Source organism: Prunus avium, chromosome 6 (genome assembly GCF_965620075.1).
Source record: "Prunus avium chromosome 6, drPruAviu1.hap1.1, whole genome shotgun sequence".
In the NCBI taxonomy this organism is placed as follows: Eukaryota; Viridiplantae; Streptophyta; class Magnoliopsida; order Rosales; family Rosaceae; genus Prunus; species Prunus avium.
In genome coordinates this window covers 4,989,299-5,016,912 of record NC_142289.1, presented here as the reverse complement: position 1 = coordinate 5,016,912, position 27,614 = coordinate 4,989,299, and the positions used below count along the sequence as shown (strand labels likewise).

The following is a 27,614-nucleotide window of genomic DNA, read 5'->3' as shown; positions in this document are numbered from 1 at the left end:
ACTAGTTTAGAGTTTGATAATGGATACCAATCAATTCATAAGTCTTCAAGTACATGCACAAAACACCGTACGTATTTTAAGAGGGAGAAAAGTAAACTAGTCGGCAGGGGCATAAAATAAAAGTAAAAAAGATATATAAATTAGGTAGCTACTCACAAGTTCACAACACAAACATGAATTTGTCAAGTTTTTTGAATTTTAATGACGTTTTGTAATTTTGCATAATTTTTGTATATTTTTCCACGTACCCTCGTTTTAGCTCCTCAGCTGCTATAAATATTGGTGCTGCCCTTCTCATAAGTCTCATAATCAGATTTCAGAAGCATTTAAGTTACTCTGCTGCTTCTCTTTACCAAAAGGGCTAAAAGGCATCTTCTTGTTGGTCTTGGTTTTTAAACAGTATGGAAGAATCTGTTAAGCTCAGGAGGGATAGCGCCATTCTTGGTTTGGTTTTAGATCATGTATTGCGCTATCCATCCTGAGTTTCATGGCTTCTTCTTGCTCTCTCTCTCTCTCTCTCTCTCTTCTTTGCAGCCAAGCCAGGGGATTGAAGCTTGTAGCCTTGTAAGTATATATGTATGTGCGCTGCTTGAAAGATGAAACATCTGCAGAATCAGTTTGGTTTTATGTTAATTTTGTGTTTTGATAGCTGTTTGTTTAAACATTTTTCTCTGTTCCTTTACATCAATCTTGCTCAGTTTAAATCTTTCTTCGTTTAGAAGCTACATCTTTCTTGAAGCTTACCCAGAACTAGAAGGAAAAAAAACTCATTTTCTCACATTTGCTTGCTTTCCTTGTTTACCCGTTGTGAGCCTTTAAAAGTAGATAAAATATACCAAAAAACGACATGAGATATTGAAGAACTTATCCATAGTCACATGTTAAGGTGGGGCGAAGGATGTTGACCACTTCCAACCTGGTGATGTTATAAGTCAGGGTCTCAGATATTTCTATTTCATTTACCTAAACTTTAGCTAAAAGGTTGGTCCATTTCCGCACCCATTTTCGTACGTTTGGATATTATTATTTTTCCATTTCAGGTAAAAATAGTTTCCACACTTCCTTTGCTTGTTGCTTCCACCAAAATATCATTCATTCACTCATGACTTGCTTTAATTTTTATTTTATTTTCCAACTTTTCTTTCCAAGTATTCTGTTGTTCCTATGTTGGATTTTTGTGTATCTTTGGCTAAAACTGCTCTTCACATTTAGAAATCAGAAAATTGCTTTTTGTGCAAAGATGGATTTTAGTGTGACTTGAGACTTGCCAGGTAGCTTTTGATTTTCCTAATCAAATAGAGAGCTGTGGTGCTGTGTTGGGTTAAAAACTGCAATGTCATTACTAATTGTTGTGTTATTTGTCTCAAAACATCAAAGGGTTATCTACTTTGGGCTCAATGATTGCATGTTGTTGCGATATCGGGAATGAATGAGAGGATTGAGATGAGGGCCAACCATGAGCAGAATTAGTAGCCAAGGCTCTTTGGTCAAGCAGATTTTTACCCTGTGAAACACTTACATGAAACAGAGATATCACTATTTTGATATTCCTGGCCAATCACAGTATGCCACGAGTGATAATTGCGATTGATCGGGGATAGCAAAACAGTGCTATCCCCGTTTCATACAAGTTTTTTTTTCTATTTCTAATTTGAGAGCTTATGAAGAAGCTTCACTTGTCCAATCTACCTGTTCAAGTTTGACTTAATGTACCACAAGGTGGAATTATGAGGGGAAAGTACTTCTTTTGATGCATTGTACTGGATATGAAATCAATTTTAGTTATGGACCTACCAATCTTACTTAAATGCGTAGGAAAAAGTAAGAGTTTTATAGTTCAAGTGGTTAAGAGCATCTTCAAGAGAGTCTTCAAATTTTAGCTAAAATAGCTAGAAAACCATTATAGCAAACTACTTAAAAGGTGTTTTCTTTAGCAATGTTCTCAATTTTGGTTAATCTCTAATATTGTATTATTTCTCTCACTTCCTCTCTAAATTAAAAGTTCATTAAAAAATCAAAAAGTAAGAGGTGAGAGAGGGTTGTGTGCCTAGGGAGAGAGAAGAGGAAGAAATGGAGAGTCCTCAATTTCTCTCTCCTCCCCTCTAAATGTAGAGAGCCACCAAACTTAAATAGAGAGTTCCACAAAATAGAAAGTTAGATAGCAAGTCTGTTGGAGTTGCATTTTGCCCTCATTCTAGCCAACATAGCTAAGGATCAAAGTATAGCAACTCTGCTAGAGATACTCTAACAACAGTTATCTAGGCACCCGAAATCATGTGTTCAAATACCCCGTCCCCTCTTATGGCTTGTATCAAAAATTATGTGTAACGAACAAACTTGAAGATTATGCCCCAAAGCTAAAATAGTATAAAAGCAAAATAAAGGCCAAAAAAGAAAAAGTAAGGGGGGCGTATTCAATTGAGATTTTAATAGATTGTAATTACATGATTTTAATGTAATGGATTTCACCCGGATTTGTAATTATATGATTTTACTCATGATTTTAATAGATTGCAATTACATGATTTTACTTATGATTTTAATTTACTTAGGATTTTACTTATGATTTTAATAGATTGCAATTACATGATTTTACTTATGATTTTAATTTACTTAGGATTTTACTTATGATTTTAATAGATTGCAATTACATGATTTTACTTATATTTCTATACAAGCTTGAACTCTATCACCCATCATCATTCACCTAAATACATAACCTGAAGGAATATACCCAATTTTTAGGATATAGATACCCAATTATTTTTAGGATATAAATACATAACCTGAAGAAATACATAACCTGAAGCAACACACTCAAACGAGTTGAAGCAAATAATACAACATAAAACTAATTATTCCTTTCTGTAATCAAAAGTAATTCCTCTCTGCCATAATAATATTACATAGTAATCATGTGTGCATTATCTAACTAAGGAGGCTTAAACCATACAAGCTTATCGAATTCATGCATGCGACTTACAAACCTTCATGAATTGATAATACAGTTGTTACCTAACTTCATTAGAAAATCACTTGTGCACAAATTACTCAAAACACAGATTCATCCCACCAATTATTTCACTAACAATGCTATTCCATACATCAACGGATTTATCACACAGTGAACAAAACCTAATACATAATTCAATTAAAATGCCACTACCAAAATACATAATTCAACTAAAATGCCACAACCAAAATACATAGTTCAACAAAAATACCAAAAATCAAATTCAATTAAGGCTACTTAATAGACAAAGTTCAACCAAAACACCACAACCAAAGAAGTTTACTACTATATCATACATCATACATAATTCTCCCTCCTGGTCTAGTCCAAGTGTTGATGCTTGAGGTGTTGTGTGTTTCTGAATTTTTTTATGTTTGCCTCTCATTCATCTCTGCCATAATTCTCTCTGCCTTTTGATATAATCTTGGGTGGATAACATGCTTTTCGTTTAAAATCAGCAAATAAATTATACAATACTTTACATGTCTTTCAGCAAAATAATCTTGTTTTGATAGGATTTAAAAACTGAAGTGTTAATGGAGTGAGTGGCTGGGGAGAACAGCACTAATAGAGAACAACCATGAACGTATGCAGACGCAAAATGTATACAACCAGCGCTAGTTAATAGATAGAGAATAACAATGAACATATGCAAAACATATAAGAACATCGCTAGTATAGAGAACAACCATGAAATAGGAGCTCTTCTCAGATATGTCTGTTCATCTTCTCCCAAAATAAAAACAAAGAACGTGAGAATCAGGCATAGGAGGGTGAGATTTTTTATGGGGTTTGGTATTTATATCACCTACTCAAAAGTACCACACAATACATCATTTAATGAAATACTTCAAAATCGGTAAGTTTTTGAATACCACGGTACTTTGTCTTATCTTTTAAAAGTCCTAATTGAATATCACCAGACTTGTATTTATGATTTAAAAATCCTAATTGAATACCACCAGATTTTTATTGATTACTTACAAATCCTAATTGAATACCACTGGATTTTTAAGCTGCAAAACAATCCATTAAAATCTCAATTGAATACAACCCCTAAAAATAGCATTGTTTAATTTCATGACCCATTGGGCTTCAATTCATGGCAACCATACACTTTTTAGCCGCTCCGTAGGCCCGTTAGGCCCAACAAGAGATATTTTCAGAGCGCCAAATCTAACCGTTAAAATCGTAAATAAGATAAAACAACACAGAAACATATGGTTGCAGGCCTTCCTCAGCATTACACACTGTTTCTTCATAAAAGGAGTCTTCGTTTTGTCTGTTTAAGAAATTTGAAATGGCGAGTGGTCTCTCACACCACCTTCTCTGTATATATTCTTCAAAAACCAACCCACCATTTTCTAAAACACAAGCACTGATCAGAAACCCAAAACGTTCCATTGGTCTCCGGACCCTCCTCAAGTCATCGTCTCCCAAAAACTCCAACACTTCACTGCAAAGCTCGCCGGAAGAACCAAAGCCCATTGTCACTCCTAAACGGACCAATCGCCCCGGCCCAAACCCACCTTCCAAATTGTCTTATTTTGACTCCTTCTTCATTCGGCTTCGCCGCTTAAGGTAAATTAGATTGTAATCTTATGCTATGTACCCAATTGCAAATTCATGAGAGACCAGTTTTGGTGTTCTGTTTGTTTTTGTAAGATTGTAATTTTGAATTTTGAATACACAATTGCAGAGATGAAAGTTTTATGTTTGATGGGATTGCGGCGGACATTTTGTCAATTGCTTTGCCTGCAGCTCTGGCTCTGGCTGCTGACCCCATCACCTCTTTGGTTGACACAGCCTTTGTTGGGCATTTGGGTAAAGCTTTGTTCTTTGGTGTTGCTTAATTAATAAAGGATTGAGCTTGTTTTTTAATTAATAGTAATAGAATTGTGTTTGTGTGTGTGTATGTTTTTTGTGTTGTGTAGGGTCTGTTGAATTGGCAGCAGTTGGGGTGTCTGCTTCAGTATTCAACTTAGTTTCTAAATTGTTTAACGTTCCATTGCTCAACATCACCACATCTTTTGTTGCTGAAGAGCAGGCATTGGCTATTAAGGCCGAGGATAGTTCAAATTCAATTGGTCCTGATGGTAATTATTAATTCCTCTAGGAGGCCTTGCATATTTGTTGTTTTTTGTTCATTGCTTTAATAAAAAAATGTGTGTTTTTTTTTTTTTTTTATATAAAAAGATTGCCAGGGTGATAGCCAAAGCAAGAAGCTCCTTCCCTCGGTATCAACTTCGTTGGCTCTTGCTGCCACCATTGGCATTGCTGAAGCTGTTGCACTTTTTCTTGGCTCGGGTGTGTTGATGAATGTCATGGGTATACCTGCTGTATGTCATACTTAACCAACTATGAGCTTATGTGATGAATGCTAAATTATTACATATCTTAATTTCTTTATTTGTTTAGTTAGTTTTTCCTGTGGCATTTTTACTAGTATACAGCAAACATTTTTAGTCATTTTCTGCAAAATATAGACTTTATCACTGTGTTAAATGAAAGTCTGATAAGGATGGAAGAGAAGGATTAGCATATGTAGTTAGGCAAAAATTTTAACTATGGGATGTGTATTATTTATGCATTATGAAACTGACTGATGATGTTTCTGTAGTTTTTAATTGAGGTTTCCTATTGTTATAGGATTCACCCATGCGAATACCTGCCGAGCAATTTCTTGCCCTAAGGGCATTTGGTGCTCCACCCATTGTAATTGCACTTGCTGCACAAGGCACATTTCGTGGATTTAAGGACACGAAGACACCTCTGTATGCCGTTGGTAAACTTGCTATGAGTTGCCTTGTCCTGGACATATCTTTTATAAGTATTTTCTAGCTGATTAAATGACCAAGTCTGCTTCCCTCTCCCCACCCCCACCCTCCCCCCCCCCCCCCCCCCCCCCCACCATTTTTTTTTAATCTCAGTTGCTGGCAACGTACTTAATGCTGTATTGGATGGGATATTGATATTTATTTTCAATTTTGGAATTCGCGGTGCCGCTATTGCTACGGTGATTTCTGAGTACGTCAATGATGTGGTAAATTATACTGGTGTATTTTGATCTTGATGTTCCTATTATAAAATTTTGTCAAATTTTCTCTCTAACAGAACTTTTTATGTCCATTTCTTGCAAGGTATTTGATCGCTGCTATTCTTCTGTGGAAGTTGAATAGCAAAGTGTTCCTTGTCCCTTCTTATATTGATGGGAGAAGAATCATAGGTTACCTTCAATCTGGTAGGTTTTTTTTAAAACTTGCTTATAAAATGGAGACTATAGAGATGTTTTCTTCAATTTCTAAATATGTTTGTTCTATATTGCAGGGGGTCTTCTTATTGGCAGAAGCTTAGCAGTGGTGTTAACTACGACACTAGCCACATCCGTGGCAGCTAGAGAGGGCCCTATACCTATGGCTGGTCATCAGATTTGCATCCAAGTTTGGTTGGCAATATCTTTGCTTACAGACGCTTTAGCACTTGCTGGTCAGGTGTGACTTTCTTGACTTTACAAGTGTCATATCGCATATGTGATCAAATTACACAGAATGAATTGAAAAAAATTATCATTGTGATGTTGTTTCTTCAGACACTTCTTGCCAGTGGTTACTCCCAACAAAATTATGACCAAGCACGCCGAGTTATATATAGAGTTATACAGGTTGAAATTCTTCTCTTTTTAACTGTTTCATTCTCATCGTTGATTGATATCCTCTTTTTCCTCCACCTCTTTTATGGCATCGACACCATGGCTAACCTGAATCTCCATTTACCGTTCTTTGAATTTCAAACAGCTTGGCCTAGTGATGGGAACTGGTTTGGCAGTTATATTGTTCATCAGTTTTAAACCGTTTTCTAGCTTATTCAGCACAGATCCACAAGTTCTTGCAATTGCATGGTCTGGTATATTGGTAAGGAACTTCATTTCTGAATAGTTTACATGTTGGAAACCTATGTACCTGATGTGGACACTGTTCAGTTTGTTGCTGGATCTCAGCCAATAAATGCTCTAGCATTTGTTCTTGACGGACTGTACTATGGAGTTTCAGATTTTGGATATGCTTCCTATTCGATGGTATTCCCTGATCCTATCATGAACGGTAATCGGTTATACTATATATTGTTCTCTCATCTCTCTTTTTCTTTTCATGAGTAGGTACTTGTAGGACTGATTTCTTCAATCTTCATTCTTGTTGCTTCTCCTGCTTTTGGCCTTGCTGGAGTCTGGACTGGGTTGTTCCTCTTCATGGCATTGCGTGTAATAGCTGGAATGTGGAGGTAAATAAATTTCTGTATGAACTCAAGTCACACATTAGGTTGAGGACCGCCTAGTTTTCTCTAGGCTAAACGGTCATAAGAGTCTAATGCATCTCACTTCACTATAGTTTTCTCTGGCTATCAAAAGCTGCAAATATGTGCAACTTGATTTCTCCCTGATAAATATTATTCCACTCCAGGTTGGGCACAAAGAGTGGACCATGGAAATTGGTCTGGGATAAAAGGAAGCTGGAAAGTTAGTGTGACATAGGCTCAATCTCCTAGTAAAGGAGAACACAAACTAATCAGGGGATTTCGAACACAAGTAACTGCTCCAAGGTTTGATGCTGATGGAGTAATCTGTTGTCTCTGCTCCAGTGATGACATGGGTTATGTTCTGGTGGTCAAGGGCCAATCCAATTACTAAGACCGGCCAGATCAACAAGAAGGTGGCTTTTATTGAGCTTCTGGCTACTCACTGGATTTAGTATGCGAAGGACGCAGAAGTTGATCAGAGTTCCAAACCAAGATTTCTTCCCTTCCATACTTAACCAGGTTCTTGTAGTTTAGGGGCTTTTTGAATTTTGTATATAAATTAATGCTGTTCATGTTTCTCACAACTGTAGCCCCCAAAATGTCTCAGATATATACATTTTCTCAAGGAAAAAAGGCAACCATTTGTGACAAAATAATATCAGATGATTTATGAACAGTTTTATTGTAAGGAAGGGAGAGAATAGTCTTTTTGTTATTGAAAGACTCCAAAAATTTATATTAGCGTGGCTCAGGATATGTTTGTTAAAACACGTACAGGAGGCAACTTTAATATCAACCAAACAAAACCAAAGTGTGGTGGCCAAAGGAGATAATACGATATTATTAAGAGAATCACGTTGACACCTACAAAATGTTTACAAAATGACACAAAGATTCTAAAATGAAAAGACAAGTTCCATCACAATGGAAGATGGAGACTTGTTTTTTCTTCCTTTCCCTACAACAAAATACAGCTAATTCACTTAGTTTGATCCTTAATCCAAAGAAAATCTCAGAATCCTTCTGCAAGTCTGCATGAACATGAATCACAAGCACTGCAGCACAGAATACCAAAACGCATGTCGTTGATTAAACCTCCTTTGTAGAAACATAAACTACAATATCAACAAGCATCCAATTCAGCTAGTCTCAACTAAGAGTAAGGGAACCATGAACCATGAAACACCTGCTCTTCTAATACACCTGAATCATAATTTTGCCTGAACAAATCTACATCGAAATCGATGCCCAAACTTGCTTCCTCCATATGAGCTAAGTTTCCTGGTATGTTAACCTGTGGTTGTGTCTGTAATTGGTTAGGGAGATTAGGCAGCCTTCCCCATTGTTGGTTCTGAGCATCAATGTCGTATGATTCTTCTACAGACCAATTATGCAAGTTGGCAAGTCTGTTCTCCTGCATTTCGATATCATTTGACGGCCTAATGTCATCTAAGCAAGCATAACCATCTATGAAGCCATTATGGCCATTTAAGTTCGTAGTTTCTACAAGACCTCCCTGCAATTCTTGATCCGTCATTGATCCCTTAATTTCAACATCGTTAGATGGCTCAAAATCAGCTGTTACCAGATTGCTGGCCACATTTATCTGCTCGTTATGCATATAGTGGCAGCTATCATCTAGGCCATTGTGACTTCCGGATTCCAGAATCATGGGAAACTCTTTCTCCATGGCTTCGCTCGTTACCGGTTTCTCAACATTAACATCCTCTGAAGGGTTGCAATCATTTCTTCTATTGCATTCCGCATCTACAAGCTCATTATTTAAGTAATCGTTGCTGGACCTCAAAAGAGTCTCCAAAGATTCCCAATCATTATAAGGCTTCCCATCAGGTACTGAATCAAGATTCACAACCTGTAGCTCATTATGCAAGTAATCAGGCCTATGGTAGAAGCTTTCATAACTCCCGGTTTGAAAAACACTTGTTTCTTCAGCATCATTTCTGGCAAGCTCATACTCAGTTTCCAATTCGCATTTTACATCTTTAGCTTCTCTTAGAGTAGCATCTAACACCTCTAAATCCTCTGTCGCAAAACCCACAGAACAATCAGTTTCTTGCTTTGGCTCTTTATGCACACAATCCTCAAAGAAGTCAGATCTTTCCTTTGATTCGCCTACCACAAATCGAGAGCTTTCCATAGCACACTTGCTGCTCATGTCCAATCCCTCTGCCTCATCCCCATTATTATATGTTGTTGAAGACTCATATGATGATGATGTTGTTTTAGTTGTTTTAGTTGTTCCAGAAGACACAGAATTAGAATACTCCTTCAATTTCATAGTGTTTTGTGGAAAGTTAAGCCTGGCCAAACCACCATACATGGCCTTAGCAGCTTCATCATAAGCAAAAGCAGCATCATAGGCTGTAGGGAAAGTACCAAGCCAAAGACGATTGTTCTTCTTTGACACGCCACTAGAATTATTTGGTTCTCGAATTTCAGCTACCCACTTGCCCCAAGTCCTCTGCCTAACACCTCTATAAACGCAATCTGAGTTCTCAGGCCCTCCTTTCCCTTTCATACACCCCTTTTTGGACCCCTTAGATGGGGCCCTCCGAGTCTTTTTCACTCCATCTTTTGCAAAATCAAATCTGTCATTGTAATTCTTCCATTTAGCCAGAGTGTCCTCTATTGAATCACAACCATTACGTCTCTTGCGCAATTTTTTATCCCTGAAAGAAAACAAGTACCCAAAAAAAAAAAAAATTAGAACTTTCTTTAGACTGGTCAAGTTTCATGAAATTCAAAGTTGGTTCTGTAACTTTTAAACAATCAACATGGACAAAATTTACAGGCCCCTAGAAAAAGAAGACTTCAAAATTTCCCAAAACTTCAATTTCTCATAGTACACAATCATAATGGAGAAAGATATCAAAGTAGAGGAACCAAACACAAAACCCCAGATGGGGAAGATGAAAGAAAACCCATTATAAAAGAAGAAATGAAAACATGCCTCAAAGAACTCACCCGTCAGAAGCCTCAGACGTCATGGGAACTCAGAAAGATGTCTGCTTTCCTCTTCTCTTTTTGTGGGTCTGCTTATTCTACTCTTCTCTCAGGCTTCCTTCTTGTTATGTGTAAAAACTGATAAAGGGGTTTATCTGGGGTTTAAGTACGCGTTTAGTATTTGCCTCTTGAGCGAGGTTTTGAGGCGTTTGACGAGTTTGGTTTCTCTGTTTTCGGCCAGCCAGGCAGCCTAGCAAGCCCCCCTGTTGCTGCTAATAAAGCAAGCTTGTCGTCACTATAACTTGGGGACGAAGGCAAACTGAGAGATACTCCCGAAAAGGATATGTGTGAAATAATGACATGGACAATTCGTCGCAGCCTTATTTATGGCATCCTTTTGTGACACGTAGACTTTGTACCCTGTTTTGTCCCATCGTTTTCTTGGCCACGAAGACTTGGGTTATCTGTTTGCAATTTGTCTATGCTCTCTCACAGTTTGCTGATTTCTTTTATGTTAGTTTAATTGGCAGTTGGTGCTCCAACATAAAGCTGGTTTAATAGTAATTAGAATTCAATGCTGTTTGATTAGGAAGAAACTAGTGCAAGAGTCCTAATCTTCTGTCAAACAAAAATATTTGAATATGAAGTGCCGTTGACGCAGCAAAAAGTAATTTATTGAGACAAGAAAGAGTTGAAAGTTCAGCTTTTCTGATTTCAAAACCCAAAAAACCAAAAAAGGTTGATTTGTTTGTATAATAAAATTGTTCCTCATAAAACCTCTAACCCAATAAAAAAAAGGGGCTTAATTTACAGACTAGAGGTATTAGGTTCGAATCCCCACAACATCATAGTTGTGTGTGTAAAAAATCACACTTCCATACAATTTAGACTATCCCTTGCACTACAAAAAAAATTCCATATAAATATACTTTATTATACAAAAATAGTGCATTAAAAATGTTTTGGTCCTATTTTATCCAAAATTCATGATGTTTAAGCTTAGTTTTTTACCACAAACCCAAAAAATTAAAAAAGTAGGAGGTTTCATAGCTTGTAACAATAGCTTTCAAATAATAAAAAATATATTTTACCAATAGTGAGGGAAATTGAATAGAAAGTAGGAGGTTGTTTCTTGCAAAACTCTTCGAATCAATTCATTTAACTTATCTTATATTTATGAGGTCAAACACAAAAAAGTGGGAATAAGGTTTGCCCGTTTTTAAGAGATGGGACTTGGATTGGAAAGCTTGACCATCACGAACATGAACGAGCCTCCCTATATAATATATATGTATATAATCCCATCAACCATTGTCGCAGTCATACTGTTGACAAATCACAACACAATGAATTGCTTTCCAATCACAGAAGTACCACCAAATCAGACGCGTGTGACCCCAAAAAAGAAAGAAAGAAAAGAAAAGAGACAAATTTTGGAAATCTTCTTTGTTCAGTTTTCTGGTAGGCACAAGGCCCAAACATGGAATATACATGGGCCTTGAGCAAACCAAACAAACAGTTTTCTGGGTACTCATGGCCGGACGAAGGCCCAAAAATGACACAATGACGAATTCTTGTGATGGGAGCTCCCTTTGGTTGGTGGTTTTGCTGGTAATATGGTAACTGGACAAATCTTACAAGCTAATAATCATGGCCTTGTACTGGTGGTCAAGGAGGGTCCTTTCCTAATTTTCTGAGATGGCAATTGTGCTGCTTATCGTCGGCCTCTTGAATTTGTGGTTGAGTTGTCGGGTTGCATATGCTTGAATGAATGAAAGGAGAAACAAACATAGGGAGGTGACAGATGAAAATATTGCACAATCCATTTGCTTTCTTCTTCCTCCTCTTATAAATGGACAAGATACAGTAGGTGCACATATAACTGAAAGGACACAGGGTATCAAATCATCCCCATCTTCAAGACCACGAAAACATGCCACACCGTAATTAGTACAAGAAAACACTTCCATGGTTCCAACAGATCTTCATCTCAAAAGTCACCAACTGCATGATGCATCGAATGCAATGCCATGGCAACTAAATCTTACATATACATGAGCTACCACATCATCAAGCCAGGCACTTTCCTGTATGCTGTGATTCCAACAGAAAACCAAGACAAACATGAGGAGCAGAACGCTACACAAGGATTCACCGACTTCATTACTCCTCGTTTTTGCAAGGGATAATATAGCTTCCCACCATGAAGGATTCACTGATTCCAGAACAAGATAAAGAAGACAAAAGTGAGGCACATAAAGCTGAATTTGTGGGCTGGATTAAAATCTCTTCAAATACATGAAAATTGGTAGTCATGAAATTTGTGGACTGATTTTTAATGGTAGTCAACCTACGACAACTCCAAATACATGAAAATTGGTGCTAGAGAGACCTTCTGTTCATCGTTTTATTCACTTACAAAACAATGTGATTCCACACGAGTAATTATTAGTTATCATCGTGGAACAGATATTGAGGGTCCGCAGATAAGGGGAATAAAACATTTGAAATACAACCATTACAAGACAATTATTAACAATGAGGTGCCCAATTTTCGTACAGAGGGTGCAGACGGGCTGAGACAACAATCTACTGTAACGGTAATGCCTGTGCATGCATTTCTCACCTAAAAATTAAAAAGAGATTGTTAACTATAGTGGACAACATACAAGGTAGACTTGACAGAAATCTAGAAAGAGCCGTCCCAGGCAGATGATATGTGTTGGTGATAATGGAAGCGGACAAGCTCAGCTACCAGAGAAATCCTTCAGAAAAGAACCCTAAAAGGAACTAGAATCTGGACTGGAGAAAGAAGAGATATGTTGAAAGTACGGAAAAGCTAAATTTGTAAATGGAAATACTGCAAGATTCAATATGTAAAAAAAGGAACACAACATTATGTGGAAGAAACAACACGATCAAACAATTTAAAGAGACAATGCAAAACATGAGAGCGATGGTCACCCGTGCAATGTTGAGCTTTGTACTAAGACTTTACACAACATTAGTAATGTCAGATAATTCACTAATACAGGTTCATTGCTTCACTCAATACATGAAATAAACTAAACAAGAAGGAAAAAGAAAATTACCCTGACACCACCACAAAACACCATCGGCAAGAATCAAGCAATTACTCCAACGCAGCAGACCTTGCAGCTTTGTACCTTAACTTCCTATTGAGATTTTCCTGCCAAAATTTGCCAAAAGAATGAATTCACAACTTCCAAATATGATATGCAGAGCACACACTTAGCATTGAAAATGGAAAAAAAAAAAAAAAAAAAAAAAGAATAATGGCATACAAGCTCAATATTGCAATTGATAAATTCATGACAATTTGACTGCATTGACAAAATCCCATCCAAATTTACACGTAATTTCCCGAAAATTTACTAAATTCAGTAAAGGCTCACCTGCTCAAGAACCTTAGCGGAGCTCTTCTCAACGAGCGTGGTCAAGCTTTCAATCTTCACAAGCATTTTCTCATACAAATCCTCCACGCCAGTCGTGTAATTCGCAGCCTCCGAACCCATCAGCCTACTGAGGCTCCCAACCTCCAACCCCTCACTGCACATATCCAACTCGCTCTGGTCCTTGTTAACTTGCCTCAACTGATCCGAACTGTCCTCTCCTCTGTCCACGATCATCGGCGAAACCCTCAGCTCGAATGGCAAATTGGGAAAAGGCGAGTTGGGGCTGAAGTTCTCGTACTGCGCTCGAAACGCAGGCCCAATGTTGACGATTTGAATTGATTTTGGCTCGAAGGAGTGTTTGGATGCACGGAAGTGGTAGGCCCGGTACTCGTGGGTGTGGATGGTCTGATCGGTGATCGGAGAAGCGAAGAGGAGAAAGAGGGAAGGAACGAGATTAGGGTTGGAGGGGCCTTCTGGAGGGTTTTGGATTGGGAACGTGAGATTGGGGTTGGAGGAGAGAGCGTTGGAGACTGAAAATTCTCTGAGAGAGGGACGGAGGTGGGTTTTGCGGCGGCCGGAGAACCAGCCGAGGAGGTGGGCGGAGGGGGATTGGGCCTGGGCCTGGGCCAGGACCAGGCGGCGGAGGAGGACTGGGTCGACCCTGCCCGAGGAGTTGTAAAAGGAGTGGGTGGAGCCGGAGCAGAAGAAGCCGGTGATGGTGGCGATGAGAGTGGCGGAGGAGGTGGAATTGGGAGAGTCGTCGGTGAGGGTGGGGGCGATGTGGCTGACGTGGCCGAAGATCAGACCGTCGACGGAGCCTTGGGAGGTTGAGAAGCGTTGGATCATGGAGGCTAGGGCTGGCCCTGATATTGCTACTTTGTCAATGGAAGGGTCTTCCATTGCATTAGAAATTTGAGCTCCGAGAGAGAGAGAGAGAGAGAGAGAGAGAGAGAGAGAGAGAGAGAGATGGAGCGCGAGAGAGATTGAGCTCTTAGAGAGTCTCAGGCTACTCACCAGATTGCGCGAACAAGCAGAAGTGAATTAAATGGCAGTTGGGTTGGAATGTAATTTTACCATATTGCGCGAACAAATATAGAAGGAATAATTAGCAATATTAAATTTGTATTTATTTATTTATTTTAAATGGCATTTGATTTTAGGTATAACATGAAAATGTTCGATTAGAAGAGAGTGATGGGAAAGTAAGTGTGACACTAATTTAGTTGTCAACTATAATTTCATAACATCCATTCTTCTGTTTGTTTAACAGAAACACAACTTGGATAAAAAGAATACATTATAATTTATTATCATCCTCAACCAAAAGAATCAAACAATAACCTATATTTACATATACTAATTTATAAAGAATTTTCAATGCCTACTTCTTCCTAAACCTGTGAACAAAGTAATTTTATAACAAAACCCTCCTTTATAATAATAAATAATAAAACCCTGACTCTCATTTGTTGTTGTTGTTGTTGATGATGGTAACAAACCCTTTTTACTCAGTTGTTGATGGTGGTGGTGGTACTTCTGTGCCTTCTTCAGCAGAGCCAACATTTGCCTCAGGCTGCTGAATCTCCTCTAGCTGATGCAGAACTTGCTGAGCTTCTGGTCGTGCCACTGGCGATGGATCCACGCAGTGCAGAGCCAGTTTCAATGTGTTAAGCAGCACATCACCTATGGTTGGCACATCCCTCATGAGCTCCAAATCGAAAACTTCGTTTGTCCACTCCTCTTTCACAATGGATGCCACCCACTGGGGCAAATCCATGCCGTTCATTGGTTCCCCGGGAGACTTCCCTGTCAGGAGCTCCAATATGATCACCCCAAGGCTGTACACATCAGTCTTTGTTGTGCTCTTCTTGGCCTTTGAGAGCTCCGGTGCGTTGTAGCCAAGGGTTCCTGCAGTGGCAATCACATTGGTGTTTGCAGCCACGGTCATGAGCCGGGAAAGGCCAAAGTCTGCAATGTGAGCGTTGGTCTGCTCATCTAGCAGTATGTTGCTGGATGTGAGATTCCCATGTATGATGTTCTCCTGGTTGTGCAGGTGGCAGAGTCCACGCGTCACACCGATCGCTATGTTCATCCTTGTTGGCCAATCAATGATGGTTTCGGGCCCTCGAGCTGCATAAGATGCTACATTAGGATGTTGGGCAACATTTATAGTATATAGTTGTATCAAACGATCAGGAAAACCAGGAGCTATAGTTGAATCAACTTACCATGAAGGAAGGATGCAAGACTGCCATTAGGCATGTAATCAAAGACCAGAAGCTTCTCTCCCTTAGGTCCCAAGTAATAGGCCCTCAGAGCTAGGAGATTAGGGTGCCGAATTTTCCCAAGTGCCGCAGCTTCAGCTTCAAACTCCTTTTGACCCTTTGTAGTCTTTTCCCTCAACCTCTTCACTGCAACTTGATTACCTTCCTCTAATGTTGCCTTATATGCAGTCCCATATGTACTCTTTCCCATTATCTCAGCAGTGGCACACAATAGGTCATCAGCCGTAAAAACAAATGGCCCATCAAAGTGAACAAGCTTTCCACCAGCTTCACCGCCATATTCCACTCCGGTGGTAGCAGGAGCCGCCTTGTCAGTGCTCCCAGCAGCAGCCTGCTTGACAGTTTTGTCATTCTTTCCTTTTGAAGCAGACCTTTTCCTGACCAAGCAAACAAGCAAAATGCAGCAGAGTAGAAGCAGAACCGCTAGGAGGGCACCTGCTGCTATGAGAATTATATCTTTCGTACTTAGTTTGTGGTGATGCTTTTTCTTCAAAGGCCGTGTTTGTGGAGATGGAAGAATCTGAGGTGGGGGAGAAGAGCAAGGAGTTGAAGTGCTATAGCCACATAGCTGAAGATTCCCCACAAAAGAGCTGGAATTGAACTTTTTGGAGAGGAGGGATGGGACTGGGCCAGAGAGATTGTTCTGAGAAACATTGAAGGAAGTGAGATTGGCTAGGCTGCCAAGTGAAGCAGGAATTTCTCCACTGAATTTATTTTCAGATAAATCAACTTGGTAAATTCCAGAAATATTCCCAATAGATGCTGGAATATGGCCACTGAAATTATTCTTCCTCAGGTTGAGTACTGAGAGGTTCTGCAATCTGTCAAGGCCTTCTGGGATGTGGTTATCGAGGTGATTGCCCTCTAGATTCAATGAAACAAGGGAGGAGAGGTTGGAAAAGCTAGAAGGAAAGCTTCCATTGATAGCATTGTTGGATAAGTCTAGCTTTTGGAGCCTTGTGAGCCCCCCTAGTTCATTGGGGATAGTCCCAGTAATCTGGTTATTGTTTACAGAAATCTCTTCAAGAAAACCCAACTTGCTCAGAGAACTTGGAATAGTTCCAGAGATCAGATTATGATCAAGGGTCAGGATCGCAAGTTGGTAGCTTCTATTTCCTGTTCCAGTACCCCAAGTACTTGGAACAGAACCAGAGAGGTTGTTGTGTTGGAGAGCAAGGATGGTGAGAGAAGGTGACTTGGTGAGACTAGATGGGATAGTACCAGAAAGTGAATTGAAGCTCAAATTGAGCCTGAACAACTTGGTAGAGTTTGCAAGACTAGAAGGAATTGTACCAGTAAGTGAATTGTTGCTTAAATCAAGAGTTTGAAGAAGAGGGCAGTTACCAATTGAAGGAGGTATAGAACCCGAAAGCCGGTTATGGAAGAGGTAAACCCCTCTGAGATTGCGAAGGAAGCCAAGAGACCAAGGGACAGGGCCAGCCAAAACGTTGTCGTGGAGGCTGAGCTTTCGAAGTGCTTGCAGCTGCCCAATCTTCTCGGAGATTCTGCCCCCGAGTCTCTTCCATGGAAGCTGGATTGCAATGACCTGTCCCTTGACGCACTTGATTCCTGCCCACCCACCTGAGCAGGCTCCATAGCCGCTGTCATTCCAGCTGCGCAAAACGCCATTGAAATCGATGAGTTCACGCTTAAATGCTCGAAGTGCTTGGTAATCGGATTGGGTGACAACCACACTATCTCCTTGCTGACCCAAAACAGGTTGGTATGTCAGAGCCAGAAGCTGAACAAAGAGCAAGGCATACACGAACATAAACAAATTATTAAAGCCATGCATAATCTGAAATGGACAGAACTTATTTTCCATGAACATCAAAGAAATGCAATGTTGAAGAAGATGTTCAAGAAAATAAGTGAATGCAAATGATGAAGGAACTGAAAGCTTTTCTAGTTCAGCTCAAGGTCTTTACAGTTGTAGTAAAGAGAGAGAGAGAGAGAGAGAGAGAGAGAGAGAGAGAATCTTTAGAGGTGATGAACAACGAAATGAAAGCTAAATAAGAGGGGAGAAATAATTGAGGCGGTTTGAGCATGTGAGAATCTGAGTGGGTTGAGACAGGGGAGAAAATATTGTATTGGAAAAGAGATGAGGTCGGAGAAAGAGTCAGGGTGGGATGGGGTCAATGTCCTGAGTTGAAGACTACTTCGTCATCGTTGTTTATCTGTAACGGCTAATTTTTCTCTCTCGTGCATTTCCACCATATAACGGCTGGGTTGAAAAACCGGTTTCTCTTCAGATTCTCCAACGGCTATATTTCATAGGCCACATACCCGGCAATTTTTGGCATCCAGTGAATTATCAACTTGGTACCATACCAGGGGTACAGCCAAAATGACTGTAATGACCTCAGTGGATCTGGATGTTGAGAAACTCCTTTTGCAGACGTCCTAGACCGATTCAAGCTCAATGATGTCCATTAAAGTTTGTCTGGCAATCATTTGTTTCAACTATGAATTTTCCCTTTTGGATGGCATATGCATTTTAACAGCATCCTACTTTTGCTTTCTGGGAGGCTTTAAAAATTACAGTAATTGACATGATAGGACTTCGTAATGATTAACTTCTGACTTCTGGTAATCATCCTTCGCAAATCGACATAATCATGGTTATGATAGAGCTTTGTTTTGTTCTGCCTTAAGCAAATTAAACAACAGGGATTCAGATTTCGTGCAAAACGTGCAAGATTTATCTAGTAATCACATTTGTAATTTTTTCAAACATTGTTCTTCAACCTGATATACGATCACTGTGATCAGTTGGCACGATCGATATATATACGCTAATCATCGAGTGCTATCATCAAAACCAATACAAAAGAGCATTGGCAGGTTGAAAGTAGACTTGGCACAGCAAAATTATACTGCTTAGCATATAAACAGACCAAGGAGATGATGACAAAGGCACTTTCTCCCTCTTTTAAGAACAACAAGAGCACAAGGGAAGAGGATGACAACCCAGATTTAATATTTGCACAAACAGACATGTAAACAGTTCATCAGCCTCCTTCATCAGGGCCCTGATGTGTGAACTGAACTAAAACTTTTCCACTATGCCAATGGTAATACATCACTTTTATCAAAATAAATACTGCGACTAACAAAGTACAGAGCAATCACGGGAAATCTGCAGGTCTCATAAGCACTCTTGAATATGGGGATTATTCAACATCTACTATATGGCTAACATGAATGGCACCGTACTAGAACTATCCCCCGAACCTTTAAGCTCGGCGTGATCCATTGAATTTCACATTCTATGTGACTCATTTATCTAACCAGATTCTTTAAAGCATGTAAAAGTTTGACCAAAATGTTCTTATTGTCTAAAATTTTCACTTGTCATGAACTCGATAGATGCAAAGAAATTGGTGAAGCAACCGAGACAAGAATTCACCACGGGTGGATGCCCCCATGATAACTAAATCTTAAACATCATCAAGACCAGGTATCAGCAATGGCATCACATATCAATACTGTCATAATCCCAGCTTGTAAAACGAAGTGAAACCTTGAATCAGGCATGTTAAACTATCCCACATTCCAGTGCTAGATTTCAAGTGACATATCAAGTACATAGATCTATTGGCAATCTAAATCCTAACCAAAGCACATCTGAATCGCTAACAATGTAGCTGCTGTTAAAAGAATCAGAAATATATAGATTACGGAAAAGTGTCAACATTTCTTCAAGTATTTGATTTGAACAAAAGACGTTGTAGAAGAAACTAGAATACATGCATTCATCCAAATGAACTAAGAGGCATACAGATCTGAAACTCTAATTCGTAGAGATAAATTATATATTGCAGATTTGCAGAGAGTAGAACAAAAAGAATCATTTATATCAATGATCTGTGGCAGTTACAATTTGTACTCGACAAAATCAAATCAAGAAATAGAGGGACAGAAGTTCGATTGATAGATCCACCAAAGAACCATGAAAAAACATGAATTTTCTATCTAAATTAGAACGAAGATACACAGATCCATACAAATTGCGCACAACAACACCCACCCTAAATATGTTTGTAGGACAAAAACGTCAACTTTATTATTACTTTTTTCTTTTTTGTTGTCTGAGAACAAACTATAATATGAATTTAACTACTTATACCATCATCATCTTGAGCGCGATCCAACGACAATGGGGAGGAGATAGATAAGATCAACCGCGAGCGGCGATGACGGCAGGGGCCGTGGCGGCAGCGACATTGGAGGCAGCACCGTTGAGGAAGGAGAGGAAGCCAGTGGAGGCTGTAGGCTCTTGCTCGTCCAAGAAGAGGTCCTCGGGAACCCTAAAGGCGCCGTGAGCGAAGACGACGGCAACGCCGACGAGGAGAGCCGAGATGAGTAGGGATCCGACGGAGGTGAGGAAGACGACGAAGATGGAGAAGGCGATGAGGCCCCAGAGGGTCTGGGTGTCGGAGAAGGTGCGGCCGAAGATGACGAGGGGCTGATCGGAGGGCCGGAAGAGGTAGAGGAAGAGCCAGCCGGCGAGGAGGCCGAGGAGGACGAGGAGAGAGAAGGGGTGGGTGAAGAGGGAGACGGCGACGATGAGAGCGACGGTGGCGAGGTAGTTGACGCGGAAGTAGGAGTAGTTCTTGCGGACGCGGCCGGTGGCTTCGGAGAGCGACTCGGGCTTGGCGAAGGCGGAGCGGTCTAAGAGCTCGGACCAGGGGCGGCGCTGGGAGAGGCCGTAGCGGAGATTTTCAGAGATGTGGGTGAGGAAGGCGCGGAAGGCTGGGGTGGCGATCGGGGCCTGGGATTGGGCGGAGCCGGCTGTGGTTGCGGTGGTTGTGGACGTGGTTGAGACCGGAAGGATCGGAGGTGGAGTTGGGTTCGACATTGCGGGTCGGTGGATCTGATCGGATCTCAGATTTTGGATCTCGGATCTGATGTTGTGAATTTTGGTTTTGAGGGATTTTTTTTTGTTATAAGGGAAGGAGGGAAGGGTGTGTGGGCTAAGAAAAGGAAAGTCGACGGAAATAGGAGGGGAAGTAAATTAGGAGAGGGAAGTTTTACGGTTCTTCTTGCTTCGTTTTTACGCGTTCGCCGTCAAAATCCGGGTGAAATGATATCACCCGGGAATTTTCAATTTCCACTCACTTTCCCGGAGGATTTTGTATTTGTATTATATCGTCACAAAGTCTCAAATCCACCGCATAAAATCATCTCCAGTCTACATGGACGGCCTAAAATAAAACAAGCAAAACTTAGTGGATCCCCTTCATACTATTTATTTTGCCTTAATTTTATGACTTCTGTTTAAATTATCAATTTATGTTTAGTTTTAAAGTAAATTAGAAACGAAAAAGGGTGCATTTGGCTAAAATGGGTTCAACCCAAATTTCAACCTTTTTTTTATATAATCTTTTTCTTTCAATAAAGTGCATCACGTAAAATATTTATCTTATCTTACACGATTAGATTTACCGGAAATCTAGTCGGAAGAGCTCTCCAGTTTGGAGAAAGTCCAATAGAAGTAAAGCAAAGGAAAGAACACAGGCCTGAGGCAGAGATCAACGGAGAGAGTTTCAGAAAGTCTAAAAGAATAAGGACTAGATCAAGAAGTGATTGGTGATAATGGGGCTCTCATGGATTGCAATCGTTATGGGGGCAAGAAACTATGGCTACTCTGCATTGAAAGAGTGCACTTTCAAATATCTGGTTAGGAAGGCAAGCCAAATTTAAGATAGACAACAGACCCGAACAGATGCATACACCGAAGAAATGAACCTTAAACCAGGATTGCCAACTATGTGGGTACCATAACATCATTGATCATTACCCAGGGAACACGATTCCCGAATGCGAATGCAAGCATACAAAGCCTTCAAAAGTTCCATTAGGTTCTACTAAACAAAAGCACACATACAGAAAATGCCAATATCCTTTCCAGTATTATCAAAGTACTGTGGTACCAAATCATCACTAGATATAAAGCTGTCTCTGAATAGAGAGCATAAAGTTGAGGAGAAATTTAAGATACTGCTCCGATGGTAACATGCGCTTTAGAAGGTTGACCCGTTCCATCCAAAGTTGGAACCCTGCAGAATAACAAAGCACCAGAATCATCTAAAGTGGCAACAAGTATAATAAATTGCAAATCAACATGAAATTGATTCTTGAGAACGACTAACAGGAGCTATGCTTAAGGCTTTAGACAGTAAAGACTTATTTACATGATCTAGTTCTGGTGTAAAGCATGCAAACACTGTGCATATTCTTGACTTTGATGGGCCTAAACAAACAGGAAGAATGCAATGAGAAGAAACGAGTGCACGACATGACACTTTTCTATGGAAAACTTGAAAAGGTGAGATGGCTTGCCTTGGTGTCATAGAACTTGAGGAAAAATCGTGACTTGGGCACAGACAACTTAGTCTCAAGAATTGCGGCAATTGCAGCACTCAACTTCTTGTTCACATCAGGGTTAAGGCCACCAATGGAGACCAACTCACCATAGGCAGCCGGCTGCTCAGTCCCACCAAAAGCTATGGGTACTGATCCCTTCAGCACAATCATCACATACTGCACATCGACAATCACAATTTACATAAGACGATCTCAAACACGACCAAACAAAAGAGGAAGATAGTTAAAAAGGGAATTAAGCAAACAAGTAATGGAGCAATACATCACATACAAAAGTATCGAAACATCACTATAAACCTAAAAAAGTAAAATTCCCATCCAATATCAGTGGAAAACTAAAACATCTTCTCAACCAATTCCGAAACAGAACTTAGGACACATCGGGTGAGTTGTTGGAAACTCGGATGCTATCGTTAAAAGACATGCATATAACTCTATGATTGCCCTCTTCCACGAATACTCAAGAACCCCGAGCACACCAGTTTGGTTAGAGAACCCTTTTTCTAAGGCAAGCAAAGCGAACTACAGAGGAGGTACATTGCATTGCTTTCCATAAAATATTAAGTTACTAAAGCAAACCTCAATCTCTAACATCTACCACTCACTAATATTTCTCATTTGTTTGGTGTTCAAGTTATGCATCGTAGAATCAAAAAAATTACTGAAAAGTCAACCTCATCAAAATTACTAAACCAAAAGTCAAAATTAGCAAGACTTATAAACCTACTTTTGTTTAAGCTAAAATACCAAATATTGTTCATCAAGCAAAAATAAACAAAACTAAATTCGAAAAGGAACATGCATCTACCTAAAATTTAGAGTTCAACACAAAAATTCTAAAATCTGAGTGAGAGAGAGAGAGAACCGTACGGCCTCGGGCTTGCTGATGATCTTGGCGACGGTGGAGGTGGCTTCGGAGAGGATAGAGGAGGTGTCTACTCCTTCCAGGCTGACGTTAGCTGAGATGTTGAGGCACGGCATCGTTTTCGTCTCTGAAACTCTCTCACACTAGACTGCTTCTGCAAATGCTCTGGTAGTAAAAAAACCCTCACCCTCCCTCTTGTCCTGTCCCCTTCTATTTTATGGGAGAGATATAATCTCAGTATAATACACACATTTTAACTTCCCAAAATGCCCCTTTGCCATCAGCACACTTGAAAGATGGGTTTAGCCCATTGTTCTCAATCTTTGAGCCCGTAGAATAAGTGATTTGGATCCGTTCTACCTCTATGGACCTACTCATATTTTGTTTCAAATAACTTTCTTGTTGAACTTGGGCCTAATTTTGGCCAAGGTCAATTTTGACAATTTATATACTCTCCCAAAAAATAATAGAGAGAATTCAACGGCCGAAAACCTAAAGGTTGTTCCTCAAGGTTGGTTTTATGGAGGATGAATTGGGGTCTAAGATCAGGTTGAAAGGCCTCCTAGTTTGATGTACAACATGTGTATACTTCCGTAGTGTAGTTAGTACGATGAAATGAAAAAATACACACAAAACAATATAGGTTTTATTGTTCATAGTGTTATATGTTCCTAATATATTTTGAGTACAACTTATCTTTTTACAATAGTCATATCGTATACAATTTGACATGTTATTTTATTAATCGGCTCATAGTGTTAAAGAAATGTATATATAATGATAGGAGAACGTACTTCTTTCTAAAAGCCACACCACTTCTATGTCTAACATAATATTTTTGATTGACAGTCTTTTAACATAATATTTCAAATTGTGTGACAACATAGCTCTATAAATGTTGCTGCTACAACCAAAAGAATGGTCACCTATATCCCTTCTGAATGCAAAATATAGACAAAGAACTTGGAACAGAGAGAGACAAAGTGGCTGGATTTCCTTGACTGATAAAGTTTTCTTCACCAAAAAGGGAAGAAAAAAAAAACCACTTTTTTGGGCTGATATTTTCTCTACCGAAAGGACAATAATACTAGCAATAATGGTGTGGCACCGTGTATGCTTTTTTTTGGCCTGAGTGACGTGTTGTGTTTAAGATCAATTTGAGTAGGTCAATTTGCCCACAATGATATTTGATAGATCAGAACAAAAGAAAGAGAGACATGGTACCAAATTCTACAAATCATATCAGAGAAAAACCATTGGTTACTTTCATTCGGTGGGTTTTGTCCTGCTACAAATAGAAACGCTACACAAAACAACGCTTCTTTACCCTCCTTTATTTCTTTGGCCAACAAATGCGGAAGACAATGAACCAAAACCTCAACCTCTTTTTTATTTTTTTTGAATTCCATATCAGAGCTTAGACCCTGTTGCAGTACTTACATCAACAACTTTAAGAAAAAATCTCGTCTTTGGGATTGAAAGCTTGGCCTCCATGATTGTGCCAAGGGTGGCAATCAGCTGCCTCTTCACTGGCTTGTTAATTCCACCCATTGCTACTAGCTCACCATATGCTGCTGGCTCACTGGTGCTCCTGCCAAATGATATGGGCACCGATCCCTTAAGCAACACCATCACATACTGCACCAACCACCAAAAGCGCTTCTTACAAAATATTTTATAAACAAAAGTGCTTCTTACAAAATTATTTCCAAACGAAACCTTAGTGTGTCAAGAATCGAATTATGCTGAAATGGGTTGATGCAGACACCAACCAACCACAAGGCACTCATATTATTAAGTGGGAAAATGCTCAAAAGCCGGAAACCTTGGTGGGGCTCCAACCAGTGGACAGACAGCTACTCCAATACTTAAATATCATCAAGTGGTTACCTATTTATCTTGTTTTTCTGATCAAGTGGTCCTAAGAAGAGCTCAGCAGCTGACTATGGATTTTTAAACTCAAGACTAAAATTATATACAATGGTCATGGAGGATTGGTGCGGCTGCCCTCGCCAGTCAAATGGGACTAGTCTCACAGCTCAGTGCATGTTATTAGGTTAAACTGGGCTAATGTCACAGCTTGCCAAGCATTTTTCTTCTCCGTAACCACTAAACTCCAAAACTTTAAGTTGTTACGAAACGCCAAAAACCAAAGAAGTGTAGATGTAATGGGATTAGAGGTGTGAACTCAAAATCTCCTAAGAACTAAAGACCAGTATAATATCGACGACAGCGGCTAGATGTTAAAAGACTAAATTATTAAAAAATGAGTCAACAATGTATATCAAAATAACTCATCACGTATCACATCAGTAAAACCCCATTAGGTACTAGCCCTTGACAAAAACCAGCATAAACAAACTACAATATGCAGCCCTGTTGTGATTTGACTACCAGACCAACTCCCCTTGCTCCTCCTTGAGATTTGCACAGGTTGCCCCAATCTGCGCTGACTTTGTAACATGGGGGCTTGGGGGGGGGTGGTCCCAAGAAATTCCAATCTTACATGGTTGAGAGACCTTGATGCTCATTGATTTACAGAAGCCAATTCTTTTCAACCTGCTACTCTATTCATACAAAATCTGGGCAGACACTAGCTAAAAGCAATTGATATGATTTTAGGTACTAAAAAGAGAAGAAGGGAACCCAAAAGCAAATCTCCCTTGTGAATTACAAAAAAAGCAAAACACAAAAGCAGAACAAGTGATTTCCCAGTATCTAATTGCTACAGAAGAACAGCCTCTAATCTTTACTCGGATCAACTAAAAGTTAGCTAGTGGGTCTGGACTCTATAATTTACTTGTAAAATATTGGTTTTCCCAGTTGACATTACCTCATTTGGGTGTTTTTTGGACAAAAAGTTGAGCCTATCTATATAAGAATATAGCATTAATCATGATTAACGGATTACAAAATACCAAGTACCATGCATGAAATTGAATTAAGAAACTCAACTTTGTGTGTGTGTGTGTGTGTGTGTGTGTGTGTTTCTGAGTGATTGGCATGAGTGAGGAAGAGAAAGAAACTTACGTCTTCAGGCTTTCCAGTGATGGAAGAGATGGCTTTGGTGGCTTCAGAAAAGATGGAATCAGTGTCAAATCCATCTAGGTTCACGTTGGTGGAGATGTAAAGGCAAGGCATCTTCTGATCTTCCTTCTTTTGAGCTTTTGAATTTTTGAGTTTGAACTTGGACTCTTCAAAAACTTGTTTGTGGGTGGAAGGAAATATGTGTGAAAGAGAGAGAGACAGAGAGACCAAGCACCTTCCTCCCTCCTCAATCTTCCTCTAATATATATATACACTTGCAAACTTGGATACTTCAAACAAATACCAAGCATATTTCTAAACGTTTTCAATGTTTTGCCCTCAAATTAATTACTTTTCCTCTTGCCAATATATATGATTAGACTGATTATAAATAGATGAGATGTATATTACACTTACGAGAACTGAGGAATCAAAGTAATATCTTCTTAATCTTATTTAGTGCTAATTAATTACACTTTTCTTTTATGAACAAAAGTTTAGAGGGAAGGGAAGGGAGTACACATTTTCTGTCAACTAGTGAAATTGCTTTACAAATTTTGAGGAAAAAAACTACTTTTCAAATGAAAAGAATAGGCTTATTATCACAAAACGTCCCTGACGTTTGCGAAATTATCACATTGCATTCCTAACGTTTTTTGTATCATTAATGGTCCCTAACGTTAATACAGGTACTCTTAAATAATCCCTCTGTAAAAAAAACCGTTAAATTTAGGGGTATAATCGTCAAATCAATCCAAAATTATAATATTTTTTTTCCCTTCCCTTCTCTCTCTCTGTTTCTTTTTTTTTTTCTCCTCTCTTTCCTCCCCTTTCCTCCTCTTTTCTTCTTCTTTTCCTTCGCTGTTTCTTCTTTCTCTCCCTTTTTTTTTTCTTCTTTCCTTCTTTGTTCCTCATTTTTCTTCTTTCCTTCTTTCTCTTTTTTTTTTTTTTTTTCTTTTTTCTCTTTTTTCTTCCTCTTTCCTTCTCTCAGGGTGGTGATTTGGGTGGCTAGAGTGCTGGGTTGGTGGGCTGTGGAATGGGGCAGGGAGAGAGTTGCAGAGAAAGTACATAGAGGGGCAGGGGTATAAGATCCCACGGTGGTGGTTATGGAGGTCGAGGTGGTGGTTTGGGTGGCTATGGGTTGGTGGGCTGTGGGAGGGGGCAGGGAGAGAGTTGCAGACAGAGTAGAGAGAGGGGCAGGGATATAAGATCTCACGGTGGTGGCTTTGGTGGTCGGGGTGGTGGTTTGGGTGGCTAGAGGAGACAAAAAGAGAGAGAGAGAGAGAGAGAGAGAGAGAGAGAAGGGAAGGAAAAAAGAAAGAAAGAAGAAGAGTGAGCGGAGCCAGGAGGAGAGAAAGAAG

At 39.6% G+C, this 27,614-nt stretch overlaps 7 protein-coding genes across 10 annotated transcripts; 1 reads left to right on the top strand and 6 right to left on the bottom strand.

The window, feature by feature from the left end:
- The first annotated feature begins 303 nt into the window (after positions 1 to 303).
- On the top strand, positions 304 to 7,962 carry LOC110767276 (MATE efflux family protein). 3 transcript variants are annotated; one of them, XM_021970774.2, is made up of 14 exons: positions 304 to 564; positions 3,529 to 4,594; positions 4,713 to 4,837; positions 4,948 to 5,109; positions 5,210 to 5,352; positions 5,663 to 5,798; positions 5,944 to 6,040; positions 6,154 to 6,254; positions 6,341 to 6,504; positions 6,603 to 6,674; positions 6,808 to 6,924; positions 6,993 to 7,088; positions 7,170 to 7,291; positions 7,471 to 7,962. In XM_021970774.2, the coding sequence occupies exons 2-14, from the start codon at positions 4,314 to 4,316 to the stop codon at positions 7,529 to 7,531; spliced, it is 1,677 nt and encodes a 558-aa protein (XP_021826466.1). In that variant the 5' UTR covers positions 304 to 564; positions 3,529 to 4,313; the 3' UTR covers positions 7,532 to 7,962. The 3 variants fall into 3 exon arrangements, with proteins under 3 accessions (XP_021826466.1, XP_021826467.1, XP_088110538.1); XM_021970775.2 differs by lacking the exon at positions 304 to 564 and having other exon boundaries at positions 2,628 to 4,594; positions 7,011 to 7,088; XM_088254412.1 differs by lacking the exon at positions 304 to 564 and having other exon boundaries at positions 2,629 to 4,594.
- Positions 7,963 to 8,120: 158 nt separating this feature from the next.
- Positions 8,121 to 10,713, bottom strand: LOC110767277 (uncharacterized). The gene is made up of 2 exons (XM_021970776.2): positions 10,292 to 10,713; positions 8,121 to 9,996 (listed from the first exon to the last, which is right to left on the bottom strand). Exons 1-2 carry the CDS (start codon positions 10,312 to 10,314, stop codon positions 8,460 to 8,462), a joined length of 1,560 nt encoding a protein of 519 aa, XP_021826468.2. The 5' UTR covers positions 10,315 to 10,713; the 3' UTR covers positions 8,121 to 8,459.
- A 1,355-nt stretch (positions 10,714 to 12,068) lies between these two features.
- Positions 12,069 to 14,730, bottom strand: LOC110767281 (BRISC complex subunit Abro1-like protein). Of its 2 annotated transcripts, none has more exons than XM_021970780.2 (3): positions 13,687 to 14,730; positions 13,363 to 13,460; positions 12,069 to 12,485 (listed from the first exon to the last, which is right to left on the bottom strand). In XM_021970780.2, the coding sequence occupies exons 1-2, from the start codon at positions 14,584 to 14,586 to the stop codon at positions 13,404 to 13,406; spliced, it is 957 nt and encodes a 318-aa protein (XP_021826472.2). In that variant the 5' UTR covers positions 14,587 to 14,730; the 3' UTR covers positions 12,069 to 12,485; positions 13,363 to 13,403. The 2 variants fall into 2 exon arrangements, with proteins under 2 accessions (XP_021826472.2, XP_021826473.2); XM_021970781.2 differs by lacking the exon at positions 12,069 to 12,485 and adding an exon at positions 12,546 to 12,896.
- Positions 14,731 to 14,904: 174 nt separating this feature from the next.
- LOC110767300 (probably inactive leucine-rich repeat receptor-like protein kinase IMK2) lies at positions 14,905 to 18,268 on the bottom strand. Its single transcript, XM_021970805.2, has 2 exons — positions 15,915 to 18,268; positions 14,905 to 15,816 (listed from the first exon to the last, which is right to left on the bottom strand). Exons 1-2 carry the CDS (start codon positions 17,800 to 17,802, stop codon positions 15,191 to 15,193), a joined length of 2,514 nt encoding a protein of 837 aa, XP_021826497.2. The 5' UTR covers positions 17,803 to 18,268; the 3' UTR covers positions 14,905 to 15,190.
- A 1,539-nt stretch (positions 18,269 to 19,807) lies between these two features.
- On the bottom strand, positions 19,808 to 21,060 carry PRA1.B4 (prenylated RAB acceptor 1.B4). Its single transcript, XM_021970806.2, has one exon. It carries the CDS (start codon positions 20,830 to 20,832, stop codon positions 20,152 to 20,154), a length of 681 nt encoding a protein of 226 aa, XP_021826498.1. The 5' UTR covers positions 20,833 to 21,060; the 3' UTR covers positions 19,808 to 20,151.
- A 690-nt stretch (positions 21,061 to 21,750) lies between these two features.
- LOC110767302 (uncharacterized) lies at positions 21,751 to 23,434 on the bottom strand. The gene is made up of 3 exons (XM_021970807.2): positions 23,232 to 23,434; positions 22,317 to 22,517; positions 21,751 to 22,033 (listed from the first exon to the last, which is right to left on the bottom strand). Exons 1-3 carry the CDS (start codon positions 23,340 to 23,342, stop codon positions 21,998 to 22,000), a joined length of 348 nt encoding a protein of 115 aa, XP_021826499.1. The 5' UTR covers positions 23,343 to 23,434; the 3' UTR covers positions 21,751 to 21,997.
- A 1,034-nt stretch (positions 23,435 to 24,468) lies between these two features.
- Positions 24,469 to 26,596, bottom strand: LOC110767303 (uncharacterized). The gene is made up of 2 exons (XM_021970808.2): positions 26,257 to 26,596; positions 24,469 to 24,864 (listed from the first exon to the last, which is right to left on the bottom strand). Exons 1-2 carry the CDS (start codon positions 26,365 to 26,367, stop codon positions 24,637 to 24,639), a joined length of 339 nt encoding a protein of 112 aa, XP_021826500.1. The 5' UTR covers positions 26,368 to 26,596; the 3' UTR covers positions 24,469 to 24,636.
- Between the last annotated feature and the right edge of the window lie 1,018 nt (positions 26,597 to 27,614).